The sequence below is a fragment of the Dichotomopilus funicola genome (genome assembly GCF_033296635.1).
Source record: "Dichotomopilus funicola strain CBS 141.50 unplaced genomic scaffold C8A04scaffold_21, whole genome shotgun sequence".
Lineage (NCBI taxonomy): Eukaryota > Fungi > Ascomycota > Sordariomycetes > Sordariales > Chaetomiaceae > Dichotomopilus > Dichotomopilus funicola.
The window spans coordinates 1-21,971 of record NW_026944042.1 but is presented as its reverse complement, the minus strand read 5'-3'; the positions used below and the strand labels follow the sequence as shown (position 1 = coordinate 21,971).

The following is a 21,971-nucleotide window of genomic DNA, read 5'->3' as shown; positions in this document are numbered from 1 at the left end:
GAAAGGCCTTGACGTAGGGAATGTGTTGGGAATGTATGCGGAAAAGAAAAGATTCTTCAAAGCCCACTCGACTTATTTTGAAAAAGGGGCAGACGAGGGGGGGTGGTTTATAGGAACTTGGAACGGGTACTGTCGTTGCCTCTCCAAGTCCAACTGTGACGCGCCTTCCTGATCGGTCATTTGCGGTGCGATAAGCTTGTAGGACGGGGAAGGGAAGACCGAGGAAGTTCCATGACCGCAAGAATTGATAACTGGTGGTTCTTGTCTTTGCCCAATCTCCCATAGGTGGTGTCATCGGCGTCTCCTTCCCGCACTACCTAGTGATAGGTATGGACGATGATGGGAACTGACTGCCTGCAAAACAGCTCCCTCGCGGCCTTGCCCTCTGATAGGTAGGCAATTGCTCATCCATGGTCCCGGAACGAGGCTCCTCAAGTGGCTCGCCGTTTCCAAGTTGAAGCTTCCATCAATCCCGGCACTCGCCCAACGAGACGGGGGATACGAGTCATGTCAACGGCAACGGCATATTTCTCCCCACACGAGCCGAGTGAGCACAGAAAACACACAGTTGCTAGCCCAAGGATTGCCGTTGCCCGGCTTTCCGGTTGCCCCTATTCTTCGGACCCGGAACCGGTATCGTGACTGCTGCTCACGATCGGCCTCGAGTATTCCGAGAGGACAAGTTATACGGCCCGCGTTATCCGCCGCACTCGCTTGACTCTCATTTTATTTCTAGTCTAAATTTGACAGGAAGGCAACTCTTGTGGTCTGCGAGATCGTCCCGTTGAACTCACATGTTCTTGAGTCTAGATAGGGGTTGGGAGCCTTGATGCTGCAGAGGGTAAACTTTGAGTTCATGTCTATCATCTGATTCTTCCCCAAGTTGACCAGGAAAGGCATGTTCTGAAGGAGGAGACCTGCGTCGATGCCCCGGAGCTCCTTCCATGTCTGCGCGAGACCTACAAGGTTGTGTTCACTAGACCTGCATCCGCTTTCCCATCTTCCCCAGAATCTTCCCCGCGTCCATGTCAACCTTCCCCACACACCGTCGGGGTGGATTGCATACCTACCTCAGGTGCCTACTTACACGTGCAATTCTGCTAGGAGGGTGACCCGCCTCGGCAACGTGATTCCGCCTTGGACACAGTTACGGATTTATCTGCTCAGCAAAGACAGCGGTCATGCTTGACGTGTTGGACATCGTCGCGGAACCTGAGCGCTCGCTATCTTGATTTCGATTGTCTAAGTTTATCACAAGGAGACGGTCCGGAGAGAGTTCTCTTGCGGGTGACAGGTTGCCTCGGCTTAGATGAGGTTCCAAGAGCAAGCTTCACACCCTCAAACCCTCGCAGCCTACCTCGAGCCACTCGCCTTTTAGCATCCGTCTGCTCACCCACTTCTCCAGGATTTCAAGAAGGGTTGTAACGTCTTCCCGTCCCTCCTCGTCAACGGACTGGGGAAACTGCGGGCCAAGGAGCCAACTAAGCACGGTATATTTCCTCTCTCGCTCTCGCTTCCACCTTGTTAGTTTTTTTCGGACTGGGTTGTTGGAGAACGTAACCTGTAGGATGGCCCCGCGGCCCCCGCCACATCCTCGATCATGTGCCCGAGCCTGGGCGCTGGGACGCCATGTTCGTAGCTGGACAGCTCCGCCATCACCGGTTTCCGCGGATATCGACAAGGGATCGCTCCATCGGCGCGTTGTTGCCATCGACACTCAACTGTGCCTACCGAGCCTACCTGTCTACTTTATTACATCAGCAGCTCTCAAAAATTCCTCCACAGAAAAGTAAGCCCCTGGGAGTTGCAGATAATGTGCCCTGTCGTGGGGGGATTGGTGTGCGCCAACTGCATGAAGGCACAATCTCACAGTAACCACAGTGCGCTACGAAGGGAGCATTCTTTGGCCAGGACAAATTAAATAACTGCCGTGTTATTAATCTTCGTCAGCATCGTTCAATAACGGATTAGGAAATACTGCCGACCATGTCCGTCCCAAGCGATCCGGTGAAACGCCGAGGTGCATGCGCACTGACGCTCCGGAACTGTCCCCGCAGCAGTTCGCAGAAGGAGTGTTGCATTGGTTCCTGGTCCATGGTTTTACAATGAGGGTATTTAGCCATGGCCGGTACCAAACACCGGACCGACCAGAAAAAACCAATTGTCTGCGAATCCGGGTTTGATTTCCTCGAAAATTATGTATTCCCTTGCCATTCTAGAGTGCCGGAAGCTCGGGTGCCACAACCGATAATATGAAGAGTGTGGGCTCGGACTCGAGATGCCGGATTGGTTTCCGTGTCCCGCAGAAGCGCCTGTTGATATTAACGTGCATGGATCACAGCAAGATACGGATACAATTACTACAATTCTACATAGTATGCTTAGTATGCTGCATGGTAGGTTGGAGAATGTGCTCCCAACCCAAGCTTGCCAAGGTATTACAAGGCGAGTACGAAGTGCAAAGATGTACTGTGTAAACCTTCTCTGTAAGTTCGCCCACACTTTGGTAATACGGAGTGCCCGTGACGGTCGTGGGTATTCTCCTGCGGAGATGTTGTGACCATGCCGTGACCCCCATCAGTGATGTCCGGAACATGTTGAAGGGCTGGTATCCCGAAGGATGAGCATCCTTTTCTAGCAATTGCCGATCGCCGTCAGCCCCAAGCTTAACATGGAATTGGCCTTACGCTAAGCATGGGTACCGTCCCACGTTTCGTGGTATCTGCAGAAAGTCCTAGCCTCTGGAAACCGGCGCTCACGGTCGGTGGCGGCCGGCCTGATCATTCACGAAAAGCCCCAAAGGTGGAAATGTTTTCCATTTTTTTTTGTCTCCCCACAAAACTCGGACGGGCAGCCGATGAGGGACAGGGTAGTCGGTGAAGAGAAACGCGCCCATTGAAAGAAGGGCATCCCCGTCGACATTCGTACTCTAGTAACTAGTCGTGTAGTAGATGGGCATTCACTCCATGACGATAGAGTTCTCTCTTCAGACTCTCGTCGCCCATCGCTGCCCTGTCTCCCTGTCAGAGTCCAGAGTGGGATCCAGACCTCTGGCCTTGTCCAACCCATGCCCATTGTTTCGTTCATCACCGAAACGAGTGAAGGAAAGCCGTGCCGACTTGTCTCGGAGCGTCGAAACTACGGTGTCTCGCCTCTGATCAAACGTGAACCTGCTTTCTTTCCCGTATGGTACAGTACCAGAACGTTACCGTATCCCGTGGGGGACGAGGGGCGGCATCAATAAAGCAGCTCCTGAAGACAGCCGTGGTCCGAGCCGCCGTCTTGGCATATCAAAAGAAGAATCGAGGAGGCGAACGTTGAACGTTTTTCTTTTGCCCCTGCGAGCCCTGGTCGTGCCGCAACCACCCCCGCGGCCCCGCCACGCCTTCGGCATCGGAGATGCAACCGGATGTCGTTTAGCGTGTTTCCAACCGACACTAGCCCCTTTCTTGGAATTTGGCCATGAGGTTGCAGATTCGGGGAATTTGGGGAGGGGGGGGCATGTTGTTGTGCTTGCCTCGGTGGCCCTCTTCTTTTCGTCGTTTCTCTCGAGCATCGAGGACATTAACTAGTACGGGGGAGTTCACAGGGGCAGTTAACGGGACAGAAGCCCATCTTATTGTAAACCACGAGTTTACATCTGTTGTGCCGGACCGTGCCTGGTCGATTTCCTTTTCTCCCTTCGCAAAGAAACGAGGCCAGCCCTTCCTTCTTCGATTTGGTGTGCGAAGAACGATGTGTGCAAGTCCGAGGTTTTCGTCAACTGGTTTGGGACCACTGCGTCGCAATCTCGGGCTGGAGCTGAGACGCGACACGGTCTGCCACAGTACTCGTAGAAAGTATCCGCACTCTACGAAGTAACTACGCTATGATTGTTAACTACTATGTAGTCATCCGTACAGGGCAGTGTCGCGGGGGTCGAGTCTTCCCGGCAACTAGTGAAGCCAACACGGTGCGTCAGTGAGCGGCTTGTTTGCTGGGAAATTCGCCTTCGGTCGTATGGACGTCGAAATGGCGGGTTTGTGTGAAAAGACAGATCATGAGATCTCAGACAATGCGCGAGGAGGGTGTCAAGGAACCGAACAATCGGGAAATTCAATGAAACACTGGGGGCTTCACAGCCCCCTCGCTCACGAACTTCGTGGCTTGAGGTCCTCCCTCCCACCTTTTGGTCAAGGGAGCCGAGAAACAAGACGGGCCGATGCGGCGGGGCTTGTCATACCTGGCAACTGTTGCAACGCCCTCAAGTGGACGATGTACATCCTGATACTGTGGAATATGCAGACACGACAATATTAGAGAACCCCTGGTGTGGTATGAATTGATTGCTGGGGTTGCATTCAACCCAAAATGTCCAATTGTTGGAATGATCTTGCGACAGGGAGGAGGTGAGGACGTACAGCTAGATTCGGTTCACATTTGGGGAGTTTGAATCCTGGTGAGAGAGGAGCTCAGGAAGGAGGCGCATGGGGAGCGAGGATTCGACCCCCTTTTTGCCACGGACGGAATGGAATCGAACATCTCGTGCGACTGACCTTTGGCGGTGTTTCTTTTTTGGACCAGACCCGACCCGAACGGCTGTTGTGATCGCGTTTCCCAACGCCCTTCTCATCCCACGCGGCAGACTTCATTTCGTCTAAACTGGAACAATCGAAGAAATAGGATGACGACGGTGCGCAAGACCGAGAAACACGCGCGATGCCAATGGCGATCCGGCAGGACATCCGAATGCACGGCCGGAAGCACAGACAGTCGCCTTCCCTGACCTGTCCTTCGGGCTGCAGCCACCGAACGCCAGTTCGAGTCTCGTCCCGCCCACGAGGGAGATGAGACCCTGGAAGGGTTCTGGAAAATCAGACGAACATTGACATCGCTCGGCGCTGCATCCAGCAACAAGCGACTTCTCGGGAAAGACACTCCCAGGAACGACTTTGAGGATAGTATCGCTTCCCAGGAGGGAAGCCCGTTGCGTGCTTTGAGTAACACCAAAGTTCTGGTGAAAACCCCGGTTATCTCGCCGGCCCGGCTCTTGGTTCCGGGGAAAACGACGATACAATCCTCGCTTCTGATACCCCTGCTTCTCTCTGCCGTGTTTCGGGCGATGGCATGGACGAGCTCGACTACAGATACTATGTCCATACTTCGTATGTATGGGACCTTTCGCTTTGCCGTGAGGGTACTTTATTATTAAATTGCGTGGGACTTCCCCTCCGTGGTGTTGACCGTTGTGGGTTATGGCCAGCCATCAAATCTGGGGGAACATCTCCATCCTAGCGGGTGGGCTTGGTGGAGTGGTTTCGGAGATGGCGTTGGCGGCGTTTTGTCCCTTGTCAACAACGTGCCCAGCATCTTGGTTCGATCTTGGAAGGTTTTGGATGAGACGAGGTTGTGTTTTACGACTGCGTCACACGCACCAACCCTCTTCGCATGACGTTAGAGGGAACTGCCCAAGCTGGGGAACACCCACATATACTACTTGACTTCCACACTACTTACATCTACATGGTAGTAAACTTAGTGAACTTGCCGCCTTTGTCGAGCGACCCTGATTTCGTCGCTCTCGCGGGACTGTTTTCAACCCAGATGGGCTTGCTCGGCTCGCTTGGAGTTACTGGGAGACTGGCTCGGTTGGCTTGGGATCGGGAAATTGGCGAATCGCGAGCATGGGGAGGCACCGAGTCTTGGCAATGCGAAGCAAATTGCCAAGTTTCCTACGGCGTCATGGCCCCTCTCGACTTCTCAACGAGGGGAGCAAAGATCTGCAAGGTGATCCGACGACCAAGGAATTGATGAGTGAGAGCTCAAGACGATGAATCGTGCGTGATGTTTGGAGACCGCTTTTTTTTTTATTCGAGCTGACGTTGTTCGGTTCGACCCGAGGTTGCCAAGTTGCCGTATCGGGGCGGGATGTTAACGGGCGGACGGCGACTGTGAATCTCAAGAGACGGCGAAGGCCAGAGGCACTTCTGAGCGAGCGAGCTCCCATGTTGTTTCTGTCTTGCAAAGAGAGAAGGCTCGAATCTGCCGAGGCTGACTCGCAGCAAGATCGATGAAGGCTGCAGGGGGAGGCCTGCCAAGAGACGTGGGAAGCAAATCTCGCCAAGTCAGTGCGGCGTTGGGAAACCCACACGGCTTGTCCACTTCTCATTTTTTTCCCTTGCCCCACGAGCCCAACTTGCCCATCAACCGTCGATCGCTCATGTCGGTCTTGATGGGACTGTGTCTAGTGTCCACTAACTACACTAACTAGGATACTAGTGTAATGCTGTCTCCATTCCATGTTGCGGTACACTACTGTGTATGGCGAGCTCTGCCCTCGGACCGGCGCTGTCGTCGTTTGCTTGTCGGGATATGAAAAAAAGAGAATATCTCTTTCTCGCCGACCTGGGAGAGCGCATCATTTTTCGTCATCTCTCTCTGCTACTCCGTACTGTGTAAATCTCCCCAGGCTCGCCATTCATCCGGTGTGCATATGGACGAGACCACTTTCATGCTAAGCCGACCACTTTGTAGGAGCTCGGCACCCGAGCCAACTCGCTCCCATCCCTCACCTAGGGCCCGGGGAAGGTGTAGATAACTACAGTTAGTTATGACGGCGCTGTGTCTCGTCAGTTAGACTCTTGTGTTTTACAAGACGTCCTTCTTCCCTCCCCACCTCTCACCCCACCCGGCTCGAAACAATCACGATATTTTTGCTGACTCTTCTCCAACTTCCATCGTTTACCCCAAAACTCGATACCATGAAGAAGGGAGCGGGGGTACCTGCTCGCGTAGGTGCTAGATAGCTGCTTGTTGTCGATCTATATTGACGAGTCAGGTCAGCCTGGAGGTCCTTCGTGGTCGAAGGCCAGGGCGTCCCGTCGAGGTCTGATCACCGAGAGTTAGTGCAACGCTTCGCATGATACGACTTGATGGCCGCTTCCCGGAGTCGGTCGCTAATGCGTAGTTTTGTAGCGATCGACGAAGTATAATCTTTCGGCAAAGAGCAAGTTTCTTCCTCGACATGAGCGCGGCTGGTTTCTCGACCACGACGACTGGGGGGCTCGCTTGGGCTTCGATTCTGCAGTGTGCTCATATCATACAAACGCAGCACACTCGTAGTGCACAAGGAGGTCATGAGAACAAATGATGACAACCATAATCTCCTGGGTTGCTGCTATTTGGTAGGCGCTTCCTCCTTGAAGATATCGCATGGTCAACTCTGGAATCCACTGTCTGTCGAAAGACCTATTGATCGTCAACTTCTAGGCCCTCCTCGATCTCGAGACTCGACTCGGGACCGTCTCGGCGTTGACAGAGGTTCCAGTGATCAGGGGCACGAGCACAGGCTCGATATCGGTACACTGCTTGGCAGTGACTTTGGAAACATATGTTCCTGCGTGCTTGCGTGCTTGCGTCTTTGCGTCTAAGATGGACGACGATGCTGTTGATCGGCGGATCGAGAAATATAGCATGACTTTCTTCCCCTCACAGATTCTCCGGCGATCGAAGCTTCCAAGCGCCTTGCCTGTTCGAGTTTGTTTTTCGGTTCTGGGGGACCTGAGTCTTGGACTGAGACAGTGTGAGAATGCGGGGCTTCAGGGGAAAGCTTGCGAGCTTGCCTGCCCGTTGAAGAGGCAAATCCCTGCGGAAGGCGGGTCGGCCGACGATTTCTGCTCTTCCATGGAGCATGGCTCGACCCTTGCGCTGGCTCGCGGGCTCGGCCCTTTCGGCTGGAAGGGTCTCTCCCCCAATGGGATTCCATCTTCAAAGGCCAGCCTCGGGAGTCTTGCACTTTTCGATGACTGGGGGGAGGCCCCCCAGCACTTGCGCTCCGCTTGCCCGCTACGAAGCAATTGGTCAAAACCCAGTTTATCAACCCTGGTCTCCAAGTTTCCCGGACCCACCCTGTGAAATGCGGCATGCTCACCAGACTGCAGACTTCCAGGTTCTATGGGGTTGCCGTGTTCTGTTGCATTGCGCCAGCCCCTCGCCCCCTTCCCGGCCACACCACGCCTCACCCCGGCACCCTTGGCCAACTGCCAGTCGGTCGGTCTGCCCAGTGATCCAGTTCTCAGGGGCGAGGGGGCCTATCGCTCGGTGGGAGCAGGGCAGATCTTGACAGGATCCATTGGACGAACTCCTCTGTACATATGTTCCACACCCCTCAGGACGCCGCCCTGCGTCCAAGTCTCACGCTCTTTGGACCCCTTCTTTTGCTTCTTCCTCCCGTTGATGGCGACCATCTCGAATTCCCTCCTTGTTTGAGATCCGGCCAGCCTTCTTTCTTTCCGCCGCACAGACGCTGTCTTTCCTCTCACTAATACAACCGACACCATCACGCGACTCGAACTTCATACTTTTATTCTCTCGTTCGTGCGACTCGAACCTCGTGCGAACCCTAGGACGGCCGACTGTCTCGTAGCTGCTCGGTGGTCAATGGGCTGATAATTTGTTCGACGCGCAACCATCTGGCTCGCCTACACTGCCCGACCGACCGACCGACCAACCGACTGACCGGCCAGCCGATTGACGCCTCCCGAACGCTTCACCAACCTCGACTTGGCCAACGTGGAGGTGGGCACTCTTAGGAGCTGGGTTTGCAGGTACAGGATTCAAAACGACTGGATACTGAATTCGTCTGTTCGCATCGAAGGACGGGCAAGGCTGATCTACCCTGATCACCTTGCGGGCGTGGGTTGGAATCAACATCTTTTGGTGGATCGAGTGTGGGAAAGACAGGAGGAAACCGCGCCAATATGGCATCCAACAACGAGACGTCCCTTTGCCCGAAGCCATTTCTACAGGATTCTCTCTATTCTAATGGCGGCTGTAAGTCACGCTTTGCGGAACCCGAAGCAGGTTACGACCCTTGCTAATACATATCCCAATGTAGTCGTGGATGGGCGTCTATGCCAGAAGTTGAGCGATGATCTCACTTGCTGTCTTCCGTGCCCCTTGACGGATTGGGCGTATCCGGACAGTTTTCAGACGATGAATCAGGCGGCAAACTGGGTGGCTGTTGTGAGCACAGTCTTCTGTGTTTTTCTGCTGCTTTCCTGGGCTGTGCTCCCAGTAGAGAAGACCTACAGGCATTACCTGAGCATATGTCTAACGATCGGCGTGTTGTTCATGAACGTATGTTGTTCCTATCCCTTCATGGTGCTGATGGCCTGATTCTGACTTCGCTGCACTAGTTTGGCTTCGTCATCCCGTTGGCTGGCAATCCTGCGCAGTGCGTTGACGACATTACGCCTGCTTCCATGACTACTGACTCGATGTGTGCTGCATCTGGCTTCTTCCTCATCATCGGGGGCTGGGCGGGCGTGCTGTGGATCTTCCTGCGTGCTCTGTCCCTTCACCTCCAGATTTGCTGGCAACTGGTCGTTGGTCGCAACTTCATGTGGTTTGCTCAGGCCATCGGCTGGGGCATCCCGATCACCGGTGTGATTCTCGCCTTCGTTTTGAGCGGAGTGTCGTTCCGATTCGGCCAAACCTGCCACATCAACCACGAAAACAGCCTGGCTGTTCTTTGGATCCCTCTCCTTGTGTTTGCCGCTTTGACTATCATCATTCAATTCGCCACCTTTGGCTACTGCATCAAGGTCTACCTGGCGTCGCTCGCCGACAACAGCGCCTCGACTGAAGGCTCAGGGATGCCCTCGTACACGAACAGCATCCGGACCATGACGCCGAAGCAAGCCTACCGCCGTGTTCGGCGCGTTATTGCTCTCCAGTGGAGAGGCATTGCGATCGTGCTCATCATCGTTTGCGACGTCGTCTTCTTCTCGATCATCTTCGTTTTCCAGGACAACACTGTGCAAACCGCCAAAAACGACCCGACCACCGCGGCCCCGTGGATTCTCTGCCTGGCGATGAACGGCGGCGACAAGGTGCCATGTCTTCCCGAAGCGAGCAAGCTCACTGTCAATATGGCGACCATCGGCGCCGTCCTGTTTCTCCTAGGGGTAAATCCCGCCCCACTTGCTTTGAGTCGTTGAACGAGACCGTACTAACTCTCTTACTCCTAGATTAATGGACTATGGCTCCTCATCCTTCTCGGCCGCTGGTCCATGGTTACCGGCTGGGTCGATCTGTTTAGTTCGAGCCCGAGCAGGAGCCAGAGGGAGTTCGTCTCAGTCGATGCTCGTCTGGACGACCTGAAGAAAGAAACACGTTCGTACGAGATGCTATCCCGGGACACCGGGAAGACCATGGACGATTCAGTAACACCCTCCGTAGTGACCCCCATCTCCCCCACTCACGCGAGGTCGGCGGCGGGGAGCCCGATAAACCATGAGTACATACAAATGTCCAATTCCGACGGGCGCCGGACTCCCGATTACTTCGGCAACACCGCTCGATATCACACCCCGGCACGATCGTTTTCCAGCCCACGGCCTCCTCAGCAAACAGTCACGTGGGACGCCCGGGAAACATACGCGCGGCCAACATCACCCTACAACGCTCAACAGGACCGATATGTCAACCCGCTGGGCATGAACAGGATATAACCCTGACGAACGGATTTTGATTTTCGCCTCTCACCGCACCTTTTCTTTTCGATATCACAAGCGATAAACAACCGGAGCTAACGGAAACGCCACACGCTCGAAGCTACACATCATTCGCCACGACAGCAAACGGAGAGGTTGAAGACCTCCACAGAGTCCAGTACAGGGGGTCTTAGGGGCAGGACTGGATTTATAATGAGATATAATACGAAGACATGTGGCAATGATGAACTTGCCGACCTGAACACTTGGACGAATCGACCTTTTCAGGATCTAGATTTGGATATCTGTGGATCTGATGTGGTTCCTCCGGCACATTGGCACATTGGCAGCACAGGTGGATCTGGAAGAAGGGGTTGTGGTGAGAGAAGGCGGGCTGGAGGGCGTTGCCAAAGTGACCGGATGCGGGGTGCTCTTTTTGATATCGGACTTAGTCATCAACGACAGCTTCGCCCGGGCTTTCCGATATCACCATCTCATATTTCCAAGGCACTAGGAAGACGGAGTGTGGAATTGAGACGGAGGCCACCAAAACAACGCTGCGGTTGAACTTTTTATCGATGGGCGTCCACCTATGGAATCCGCGGGAAGCCGGAGCTCTCGGGTCACGATACAAGGATCGCCGGCGCTTCCGAAACTTGTAAGCGGAGTTCGCGGCGGTTCGGACTCAGACCCACGAGAGTAGCCTGTGTATATATTCGTTGGCTCATGCTCTCATCATGTCGCACTACCCCTTACTCATAATCGGGGAACTTAGAAGGCGGTCGCAAGTGCTTTTTCAGATACCAAGCAAAATATTTTATACTTCATTTAGATACCACCATTTTATGATTGACGAGTTCGTCACCCAACGTGCCAAATTGCTTGCTTGTCAACATAACCTGGAACGGCGCCCGGTCAAGAAATCTGGCCGTTTTACCTAAAACTAAACCTCTGGTGAATGTAAGTTTTCGCTTCACCCCAAGTCGCTTTTTCTGTTCATTTGTCTGTCTTGCGAGCTGAGCTCAGCAGCCCGCCTCGTCCATTCGTTTGTTCGCGCGTCCCACTCTCAATAGTTAGCGGAGGGCTGGGGAATCTTGTTGCCTTCCCTCAACTTGGGGAGATGGCCCGGTTTCCGAGCTGGGCCGCATTCGCATTCCGGCCGTGCTTGCCCATGCCTGCAGCGCACAGGTCTCAAGATGGAGGTCAAGAAAGCGGTTTCGCCCAAACATGGAAAACGGTTAGCATCGAACCGCAAATGCTAATCTAATGGTAGTGGATGAAACTGGAGGCCGCGACCTCCCCTAGGTGTTCTGCTTTGCTACTTTACCTTCCAGCGCAGATAACTTTGAAGGTTCTGCCTGTGCATTTATTTTATCGACAAGTTTCGCGACTTCCAGGTTGGCGGGGTCCATGCGATGCCCCTCGTCCACCTAGCCTTGGGTACATACCTATTAGGGCACCTGCAGTTCCCAGCTCCAGCACTTTTTCGCCTGCCAAGACTTCCCGCTTCCCGGCACCTGAGCTCGCTTAGCCCCCTAGCTTCAGGGTTGTCTCTCCTGCCATTATGTTCTTCCTTCCACGCCAAAAACGAATAGCTCTCACCGTCGCTAATTCTTCCTTGTCATCGCCGCCGTCGGCGTCGGCATTACCATTATCATCACCATCGCATCTATTCCCCTCATTACATCCCGGGGACCCCGCCCCGCAACGAAGTCGACGATCCATGTTTTTTCTTATCCTCGGCGCCGTGCTTGCCGCCGTCCTGTTGTACCTCTACCGCGCCGAGTCGCGGCTCTTGATTCCATGGGTTCCCGACACCTCGGCCCGCCTATTTGCCCAGCGCCCGCTCCCGCCACCACTCGACGACATCTTTCTCAGCTCGTCCGAATACACCCTTCCGCTGCGCACTCGGGGCCGTGATGTCGTCGACGCACGCGGCCGCCGCTTCAAGCTGGCGAGCGTGAACTGGTACGGGGCGTCCGACGAGCTATTCATACCCGGTGGCCTGGACATCAAACACCGCGACGAGATTGCACGAATTATCCGCCGCATGGGGTTCAACTCGGTCCGCCTGCCGTACTCGGACGAGATGGTCGTGGCGAATCCCGTCGTCTTGCCTCACCTACTGAGCGCCAACCCGGATTTGGTCGGCCGCCGCGCGTTGGACATTCTGGAGGCCGTGGTGGAATCTTTGACGCGGGAAGGGATTGCGGTTATCGTGAATAACCACATCACCAGCGCGACGTGGTGCTGCGGTGCCGACCCGTGTGACGCTGGGTGGGCCAACGACCATCTGCCCGCCATGATGTGCAGGGTGAGGCAGACCGAGGAGGAGTGGATCCAGCACTGGGAGGAAGTGATGAGGAAGTTTGTACGGAACCCGCTGGTGATTGGGGCGGACTTGCGGAACGAGGTGCGCGGAATGTGGGGGACTATGCCCTGGGATCGATGGGCGACTGCAGCCGAAAAAGCGGGAAACAGGCTGCTCAAAATCAACCCGGACTGGCTGATCATTGTGGGCGGTACCGAGTCGCAGAATGATCTCACGGGGGTTGCGGCGCGGCCTGTGGTGCTGGATGTCCCCAACCGCGTGGTCTATTCGGCGCATGTCTACTCATGGAGTGGCTGGGGCAGTGTGGGCGGCAGGTATGCGAAGCGCACGTACCCGAGCTTTGTCCAGTCGATGCGCAAGAATTGGGCGTACCTGGTTGAAGGGGACATTGCGCCTGTGTGGGTTGGCGAGTTTGGAGCTCCGGCCATGCCCGGTGAGGGTGATGCCAACTATTGGAAGAACCTGTTGCGTTACCTCAAGGCAATCGATGCCGATTTTGGGTACTGGGCTATCAACCCCCGCAAGCCCAAGGATGACGAGAAGGAATCATATTCACTGGTGGAGGATGATTGGGAAACTCTGGTCTTGGACTATAGGATGAAAGACATGACCGAGCTGATACGGACTGGCAGATAGGAGATTTAGTTTTATCGGTTGGCGACCCTGGCGCTTTAGGAGTATCATCGTTGACTCTTTCTCTTAAAGGATGGGTACTCGAGATTTGAACACATGCTTCTCCATCTAGCGGGGGTTTTTCTGCCCTTCCTGGGGAAAATATTGGTTTAGATATTACTAGATGGCCAAGCACAGAGTAGGGCGGTATGGCGTTGAATAAAAGGGGCTCCATTCTCGGGTTGTGCGACTCACTCTTCATGATGAACCTCGATTTGCCTTGGGTGTTCCGATGCTTGATATGCCTGGGGAATATTGACGTTTTCCATCAAATCCTCAGAATCTTCACCACAAGGCGAGTTCATGGCTATTTCACTCTTTGGAATTCTTAAATTTCCTGTGGTCATCGACCCCTTCACAGGCACCTTGATGGCCAGAAGAGCCGGGCCGCCCAGTGGTCCCACGAGGAAAGGTTGCAAGCCGATGCAACCGCTGACGTTTGATGCAGGGGCCCCCCCCACCAATTGTTCCGCCTGGGCCCCACTTCCCCGCCTAATCGCTCAGTATCTATCGATAGGCGCATTTGGCCCGCCCCATGAGCTCCCCATCCAACCTCCGTCTCCCATGAACACCAACCAGCAAACGAGCCTTCTCAAACCGACCAGAGAAAATTCGCCCCAACTATTGAGGGCCTCTATGTGCACGCCGTTAATCGACCTAGGCACGCCATCTGTTGCGCCAGATAGCCACTGCTCAAGAATCTTCCATCAAACGATGTTCATTCTTCAAGCAGCCTCCGAATCGGTTAACACAACGTGACGATGGATTCGGCCAACATGGACACCGGCGACGGCTCCCCTTGCGACGAGCTCTACGTTAGCCCGACTTGCTTTATTCAGACCCCGGAAAGCAGGGTAAGTTTGCGCGTTGCGCTGGGCTTCTCGGGAAACCAGGGTGGAGGCCACCTCCCGACGGACTCGTTTATAGACCTGGTTGCCGGCCATTTTATTTTTCCCTCTCGGAATGATGCGGCATAGTTACAGTTTTACATTAAGCCAGTGTTTGGGTCTAACCTGCATCTCTTGATTAGTTTGGCGCCGGTGTTCTCGATGATCTGAAAACGTTCATTGCTCACGGGCCATATGAACTCGAGGTTGCCCTGACGGACGCGGGGTCCGACGAAGAAGCGGACGGGCCAGATGTGGAAATCACCGAGGAAAGCGAGACGACGTATAGTTGGCAAGTCGCCTTTGACGGAAGCCTCGAGACAGATCCGAACCATGCTCAGCACGGCTTCCCAAGGATTGCAACCACGAGAAACAACCTGACGGCCCTTTCCCAGCGATTCAATGTAAGGTCTTTGAGTTCGCAATTCGTTTTTTAGTACTGACCTAAACCGAACACTATCAGCTCTATTTCGCGGCGTACCAAGATAGGATTTACGTCTACCAACCACGAAGGACCGGGTCTCAGATTCTCCAGTCACCCTCCGTCATTCTTCACCCACGACAGTCTAAGCTCGGCGAACAAGTCGGAGGAACGTTGGATTCGCATTTTCCACATCAGGTCAATAACATAGTGGTCGGAAATCTTGGAGACTTTGAGGTTGTTCTGCTCGCCTACGATGACGGCGACGTGATTGCGTACTACACGCATACCATCGTGCGGTGCGTTAGGGCGAGCAACAGTCAAGCACGTGGGACGCGTTCTTTTCCAAGTCGCCAAGCAACACATCCACGCCCCTTCTTCCATGAAAATGTGGGAAGGTCAGCCTGGGGGCTTGCCATCCACGAGCAATCTCGCCTGGTTGCCGCCAGTTCAAACTCCCACGACGTTACCGTTTTTGCATTCGCTCTGAGGGGCCAGAACCGGGACACGGCCGAACAATCATCTGGGAGGGACAGCTCACCACTCCTTGCGAATGGCCAGACGGCGATTCAACTGCAGAAACATTTCGAATCGAGGACTCGAACATGGAGAATTGTCCTGCCGCTTGGCAAGAACGGTAACAACGTTCCCAACATCTCCTTTGTCGATGACGAACGCGGAAATGCAGACAAAGTTGCCGCTATTGATATTGGTGGATCCGTGTGGCTCCTCGACATATGGAATATTGGCACACACCCCATCCGGTGGCCGGACCCTTTCTTCCCTAGGGAGTCGCAGTTAGTTCACGGGTACGCATTTTCTCCCGGGATCTTTTGGGGACAGCAAGCTAACAAGGGCGCAGCGCACGAGGTTGGGGCATCTTGGTGCTCCCCTACAGTTGGTTCCGGCCGACAAAGACGATCCGGGAAGCGCTTGGTGTTCCTGGCGGCGAGGTAATCGCTGTCGCGAGACCCGACGCCCCCAACAGGGTCTGGCTGGACACGACCTGTGGTCTTTACTATGTTAAAGGTCTTTCCACCAACCTGGATAGTTTGCTTCGGCAGCGTCACGCTCGTCTTGACTATGCCCGAACGCATTCTTCAAAGTTAGAATGGCAAGAGGACGACCTTTCAGACTCTGAGGATAGCGAGAGCGATTCGGGAACAGACGAGAGCGAGCACACGCCCAACCCGCCGGGAACAACGAATGAAATCCTGATGTACCCCGGTGCCGCTTGCTCGGTGTCACAGAGGTGGCCGAATATCACTCCTTTTTCAGGGAGCGCAGAGAGTGGCTTCCACGACACTGCCAGCGACGTACAGCTGGGCCAGTGTATCATACCGACATTTGGCGAGACACCATACCTCCGAGATAATCTCGTTGATTATATGTCCTTCAATAGGCTATTTGCCGACCGGCAACGGAGAACTAGGCACGTCGAGGCTCCCAACGCCTTCTTGCCAGACCATCTCGTCAAGGATTACTGCATTCTCCGCACCAACTCCACCGACATCGAACTCCAGCCCTTCGACAGCGAAGCGCCTTGTATTGAGTGCAAAATGTTACTCACTCACCGGGGTCAGGGTGACTTAAACAGCCCATGGGACCTACACCCGGCGTATTCAGAGCGACTTAGCATGTTCATCCCTGTCCCAGAGCTTAATTTGGTTGTTGTTGGCTCACCTACTGGGTCCGTCGCGCTCATAACTTTGACCAAGGCATCGAAACGGCTTCACCTGACCAAGGTCAGGTACGGGTTCCGGGTGGAATGTGTTCTACCGCGCAAGCAGGACGAAGCAAAGAATATGCGGCCTGACTGCACCCTGATCGGCGTAGCCGTGTCTCCGGTACCACACAGGCCGGGGAGAGGGTTAGTTCTGCGCCCTAAACACAAAATGGGATCGGATGGCGAAGTCGTTTATCGACTGATGATGCATTATAAGGATCACACGATCCTTATGTACGATATTGCGAGGGGTAGAGAGGATGATGATGCCTTGATGATTTTCTAGATGGAGTTAGGGTCTAAGGTGACGAATACTTCCTTGCTTAGCATGGTGCGAGAGAAGTAGTAGCCGTCAACCTTCATTTTCTTTTTGTTCGTCCCGGCTTAGTGTTGGGCTTGGGGTACTTGGGCGTCAGAGGGCGGTACATTGGGCGAATTTGATTCTGAGGGAGTTTCCGAATATCCACCATCTAGACGAGGTGCAAATGGCCGCTTTTTTTCTAATTTGATATTCATCTTCCATTACTGACCTAGTTGGACCATGTGACTCCGGTTGCTTCACTCTTACGCCGGCATGTAATAGGGTAAATTGAAGCATGCCCTCCCTTCAACTTAGCGAAGTTGTCGTCGACACTGAGCTCGATACTGAGGAATCAAGAAGGGGCATATGCTGCGTACTTTAGTGAGGCAGTGCGAGATGCGCCGCGCAATGCTGTTGCCGGACTAGTTAGACGCTTAAGAGATGTCCATCCTGTCATTATAATGATGGAGTGAGGCATAGCGCAACTAAAGGTGTTGGAATACGCGTTCGGGCGCCGTCGCTCACACGACACTTGTTGGGCTGGCTGTGAACCAGTCAGACCAGTTCGAGGTGCTAGCTTCGTAGGGAAACCTCTCCCAGCTCGTCTGATAGGTTGTCTGGACAATAGGGAAATGCCATCGCCTTGTGGAGTGGATTTTATGGATCACCAGGTTGACTGCTCTCACTCCTTCTGCCACCGAAGCCAAAATCCCATGAGGATTCCGGTGAGGCCAAAGGGAATGCGAAATAAAAGCGCTGGCGTGGGGGGTTCCTGGAAGCCTTATCCTCCACCACACATGTATCAACCAACGGCAAGAAAAGACCGGACAAGAAACCACTTGGTCTATTCTTTTGCCAAGGGTTTCCGAGGAACAAGACCCGTTTCCCTAGGAGGAAACCCCCATGGACACAGAATGATATCAGCCCTTTCGGTTTGGGACTGTGAACAACAATGCCACTCTGGTCCTCTACAATGAGCCCCCCACGTCTGTTTCCATCCGGAAGGTTCAAAGGCTCCATGGTTGAAGTTCTCGAAGGAGACTTCCGCGGAGGGACGACGCCACAAACGTGGGTGTCTTGCATACTTTTCAACGTGTGACCCTGGGTTCAGAAAGCTTCAGGGGTTCTGTTAAAGAGTAAGACCTCTCCTGTGGAAGGACTGCGATGTCATTGGTGTATGGGCCAGCCTCATCTTCGAGGCGCGATGAAAGAGCCATCATGAACCCCACCGGGACGGTTAACCGTGGTGGGATGGAATGCTCCCTAACCTCCTACCATCCCCCACGGACCCATGAACAGTGTATGTACTGTACATGTACGCTTTCTTGCTTCATGACGCCCATCGGTCTTATCTCCAGCGTGGAAACTGTCGTCCATTGTCCACCGAGGCTCAGACAACGTAACTACCTCCAAACCCAGGAGTTGTGGTTCATCTCATCGCTTCGCCAAAATCCCAGCCCGTGCTGTTCTTCCCTTCGTCCCGACATGCCTATTTCTTGTCCACGAAGAGGTACTTTGCGGGGGAGGAATTGGGTTGCCTGCATGGTCAATTCCTGGGGTGCATAAGGAGGGGAGTGGCAGTCGTTTGTTCGGCATTCCGAGTTTCTTCCACCACTCCCTCGTCAGCTAGGTACCGAGCCATCGTTACAATGTCGAGGCACGCGGGGGTAGCTTTGGGTTTCTGCAAAGCAACAGATTTTAGGGGTCTCCCCGTCCTGATCCGTATTACCAGTGTAGTTCCAGCGCGCTTGACCAGTGACTGCCCAACGACATTAGAGGCGGGGGCCATAAACACGCCGGCTTCGGCCGCCAACGAGTCAAAGACCCGTGAACGTGGGGATCCAGTGTGGGGATCGGGATGAACCGTATCTTTGCATCTGAAAGTTGGGGTCTGCCCGCCATGATGGGTAAAACAGAAATAAATGCCAAGGTACCCACCGCCTGCGCAGGACGAGAGGGATAGACGACTCGAGCTCAATGCGCTGCGCCGTTCCCGGAGATTGGGTTTTCTCCCGCAGTTCCAAGGGCGAACCATCAAAGTTCATTGCTGAAGCCACCCCAAGCGAAGGTGACGCTAGATGCCTGCCTAATACCTACTTTTCGGCGGAATTGACCTGGCTCACCGAATGGTGCCCAATCTAACCGCAAGGGACAGCGCTTTCTTGACCCGAACGAATTTCGCTTTATTAGTGTACATGGATTGCTCCCACCGGTGCTGGGCCAGCAACAACGATTCGGGTAAAATTCAGCTAAGTGGTGGTTTTTGGCCACCCGTGGCTTAGCTCAGAAACCACCACTAAGCAAACGGACTGTCAGCGCAGTGATTCAAATTCTGGTTGTCAGTCCTGTGCTCCACTTGATAAGCAGCCTTGCCCCCCGGCACCGATGAGACGCACGGAAGATCTTGAAGAAAAATGTGGACCGGAAGATAAGAGAGATCTCGAGCCGCGATTGGCCCAAGATTCCCTATGGTCTGGTTGGAAGTCGCTGGTTAGGCCAAGACATGAGCCTCAACAGAAACGATTTCGTAACGAAAATTGAAGGCCCCACGCTTCCCGGCTTGGCTCGAGGCTCTCCAGTCCCCCTGTTCCTGCCTCGTTCGAGCCCATCGACGTCGGGAGAAACCGCTGTTTCGCATTGAGCGACCTCTTTTTGACATTTTGCCACCGATGGACTGACTTGTCAGGTCGCGGGCAGCGGGTTGAATCTAGGCGCCGCCTCGACTTCCATGGTCCGAGGAGGTTGGCTCGGCAGAACGAAGACATGAGGGCAAAAGAATGGCTTTTCCTTCTGGCTTCGAAACCGTTCCAAGCCGGAGCTGAAAGGTGGTGTCGACGACAGGGCGAGCCGACTGCATCAAAAACCCCGGTTCGGCTATCAAAGTTGATTGGCTCTTGTTGAGGAAAGTGGAGGGGCTGTTCCCTCCATCGAGAACGAACGTCACAAGCTGGTTTCCCATTTCGAGAACCGGCTCACGAGACTTCGTGGAAACGTTGACCACTTTCAGCCACTCCTGTTACCTGCCCCACCGACGAGACTACCTTCACTTGACTTGTCGCCCGATGAAAAAACAGCCCGAGGCATTGTCTTGCCTCCGTCACCCGCGTATCGGCTTGGAATTGCCAATACCCACGACGGACGACATTCCAGGGCCGTGGAGGAGGCGCGGAGGTTCTTGTGGTCCAGTAACTTTAGTGTATAACCAGACTTGATTCATCGACTGTACGACCCCACCCCGGAGAGACCAAGATGCTCTTCATGCACCAAGCACCCCGCCCCCAGTAGTTTGAGAGCCAGTCTACTCTGGATATCCTGATGTCCAAGCTGGAAAGAAGGGGCTCGGTTTTGAAAGGTGGACGCGGCGGGGTATGTCTAGACAACGGGATACCCCCCAGAGCCCCTTCTGATGCAGCACATCGTGCAGAGACAGTGTCTTTCTTTCTGCTTCCCGTTGCCTCGGTCGAATGTCATCGAGCCCGCCCCGGCTTGTCAAATGGATAGTGTCGACCGTTTTATCCACCGCCACCTCGTTTGCAATTTGAGACATCAAACGTCCAGTATGGGAGGCAAGCGTTCGACATCAATTTTAGAGATCCGGAACGACGGAGGTACCATTGTCACCTGCAAAGGCGGGAACCTCGGAGCGGGGGTCGCTCCCACATTCTGGGACGCCACCCTCCGGACCCGCTCGTTGTGCCTCAGCAGTCCAGGGTAAGCTTCCTGGGGGTACCTTGGACTCGCCTGGTTGACTGTGGATGAATTTGTGAACCATGGGGCATCGCCAAAAGGGGTTTCTGGCCTCGCAGCCCAAGAGTTGTCGTGTGGTGTAGTTTGCCAGATTGCGCCCCCAATCCCACGAGTTAGAGCGATAAGGGAATGGACGAGGCGGCTGACAGCGCGGGTTCGTCACTGACGTCCCTTTTTCTAAAAAAGAAAAAAAAAAGAAAGCTAAAAGCCCTGCGGTCCAAAATGGGATGACAACTGAGCGGCCCGGCCAAACAAACCCACGCTCCCGTTACGCCCACCCATTCAGGTGGGCTCCCACCTTGAACGCTTATCCGGCCGGGGTCGCATGCGCGCCCACACCTCACCCGCAGCTCGCATGGGTCGATGACATGGGGCACTTGCAAGTTCTTTCACCCTTCCCTCGCGCCTGCCGAACACCACGGCCAGGGTGCGGACGTTGTCACTCCCCACTCCTCGGAACAGATAGGGCTTTGACTAAAGTAAGGTAGGAGATAAGGTATGGACTGGTCGTAATGGGTCCCTGAATTTCGGAGGCACCCTCTTTTTATATACCTGACCTCCCTCACCGTCGCTCCTGGTCTGGCCCCCTTGATTCGAGTGCGTTCTGTGCATTTTAAACTTGTCGATTTGTGCAAAGCGGCCCATCCTTCGAACACACACCCGGGCCCTGCCCCCAACGCGTTGACAGTTCCGTGCCGTTTTGGTGTGGCGCATTGATCCATTGAGCATTTGTTTTGTTAAATGCGCGTTGTTTCGATTTGTCCCTCGACTTTGTAAGCGTTCAGCTTTGACACGACTTTGTACATTACCATCTTCCCGCGGTCGGCGGACGACTCCCCCCTTTGACCGACCATCATGTCCTCCGGCGACAGCACCGGCCATGTTGGCACTGATCCAGGTATGCAATTGACACCATTTGTTGTCCAATAATACGCCGGGCATCCCGCCGTGGGCTCGGGTAGTCCGTATATTGACACAGAACGCCTTTTTTAGCCGTCGATGACCTCAATGTGCCGTTCAACGCAGGCGACCAAGCCTTCATCATTGTGGCTTCGGCCATGGTGTTACTCATGATCCCCGGAATCGCCTTCCTCTACTCGGGCCTCGCTCGCCGAAAGTCAGCTCTCTCGCTCATTTGGGTTGTTATGATGTCCTTCAGCGTCATTGTTTTCCAATGGTACTTCTGGGGGTACTCGCTCGCTCTCAGCAACACCGCAACAAACGGTTTCATCGGGAACTTGGACAAGTTCGGGCTAAGGAATACTCTGGGCGAGCCCAGTCCTGGGTCTCCTCTTATCCCTGAGTTGCTTTACTCCTTCTACCAGGTACGGAACATTCCGCGCGCATTGAACATTGTAGAGCGTGAGAGGGTGGGGGATCTGTGTGTGTGTGTGTGTGTGTGTGTGGGGG

General features: G+C 54.3%; 4 protein-coding genes across 4 annotated transcripts; all 4 read left to right on the top strand.

Moving 5' to 3' along the window:
- Positions 1-8,738: 8,738 nt before the first annotated feature.
- C8A04DRAFT_27443 (uncharacterized protein) lies at positions 8,739-10,493 on the top strand (the record flags this gene model as incomplete). Its single annotated transcript, XM_062780301.1, has 4 exons — positions 8,739-8,811; positions 8,876-9,117; positions 9,177-9,947; positions 10,011-10,493. 4 exons carry the CDS (start codon positions 8,739-8,741, stop codon positions 10,491-10,493), a joined length of 1,569 nt encoding a protein of 522 aa, XP_062638092.1.
- A 1,705-nt stretch (positions 10,494-12,198) lies between these two features.
- C8A04DRAFT_11212 (endoglucanase) lies at positions 12,199-13,443 on the top strand (the record flags this gene model as incomplete). Its single annotated transcript, XM_062776878.1, has 1 exon — positions 12,199-13,443. One exon carries the CDS (start codon positions 12,199-12,201, stop codon positions 13,441-13,443), a length of 1,245 nt encoding a protein of 414 aa, XP_062638091.1.
- Positions 13,444-14,240: 797 nt separating this feature from the next.
- C8A04DRAFT_36289 (CRT10-domain-containing protein) lies at positions 14,241-16,799 on the top strand (the record flags this gene model as incomplete). The annotated part of the gene is made up of 4 exons (XM_062783471.1): positions 14,241-14,333; positions 14,510-14,770; positions 14,830-15,584; positions 15,650-16,799. 4 exons carry the CDS (start codon positions 14,241-14,243, stop codon positions 16,797-16,799), a joined length of 2,259 nt encoding a protein of 752 aa, XP_062638090.1.
- A 4,617-nt stretch (positions 16,800-21,416) lies between these two features.
- C8A04DRAFT_27440 (ammonium transporter AmtB-like domain-containing protein) lies at positions 21,417-21,886 on the top strand (the record flags this gene model as incomplete). Its single annotated transcript, XM_062780300.1, has 2 exons — positions 21,417-21,459; positions 21,555-21,886. Coding segments are annotated over 2 exons (375 nt in total), but the record flags the coding sequence as incomplete, so codon positions are not given.
- Between the last annotated feature and the right edge of the window lie 85 nt (positions 21,887-21,971).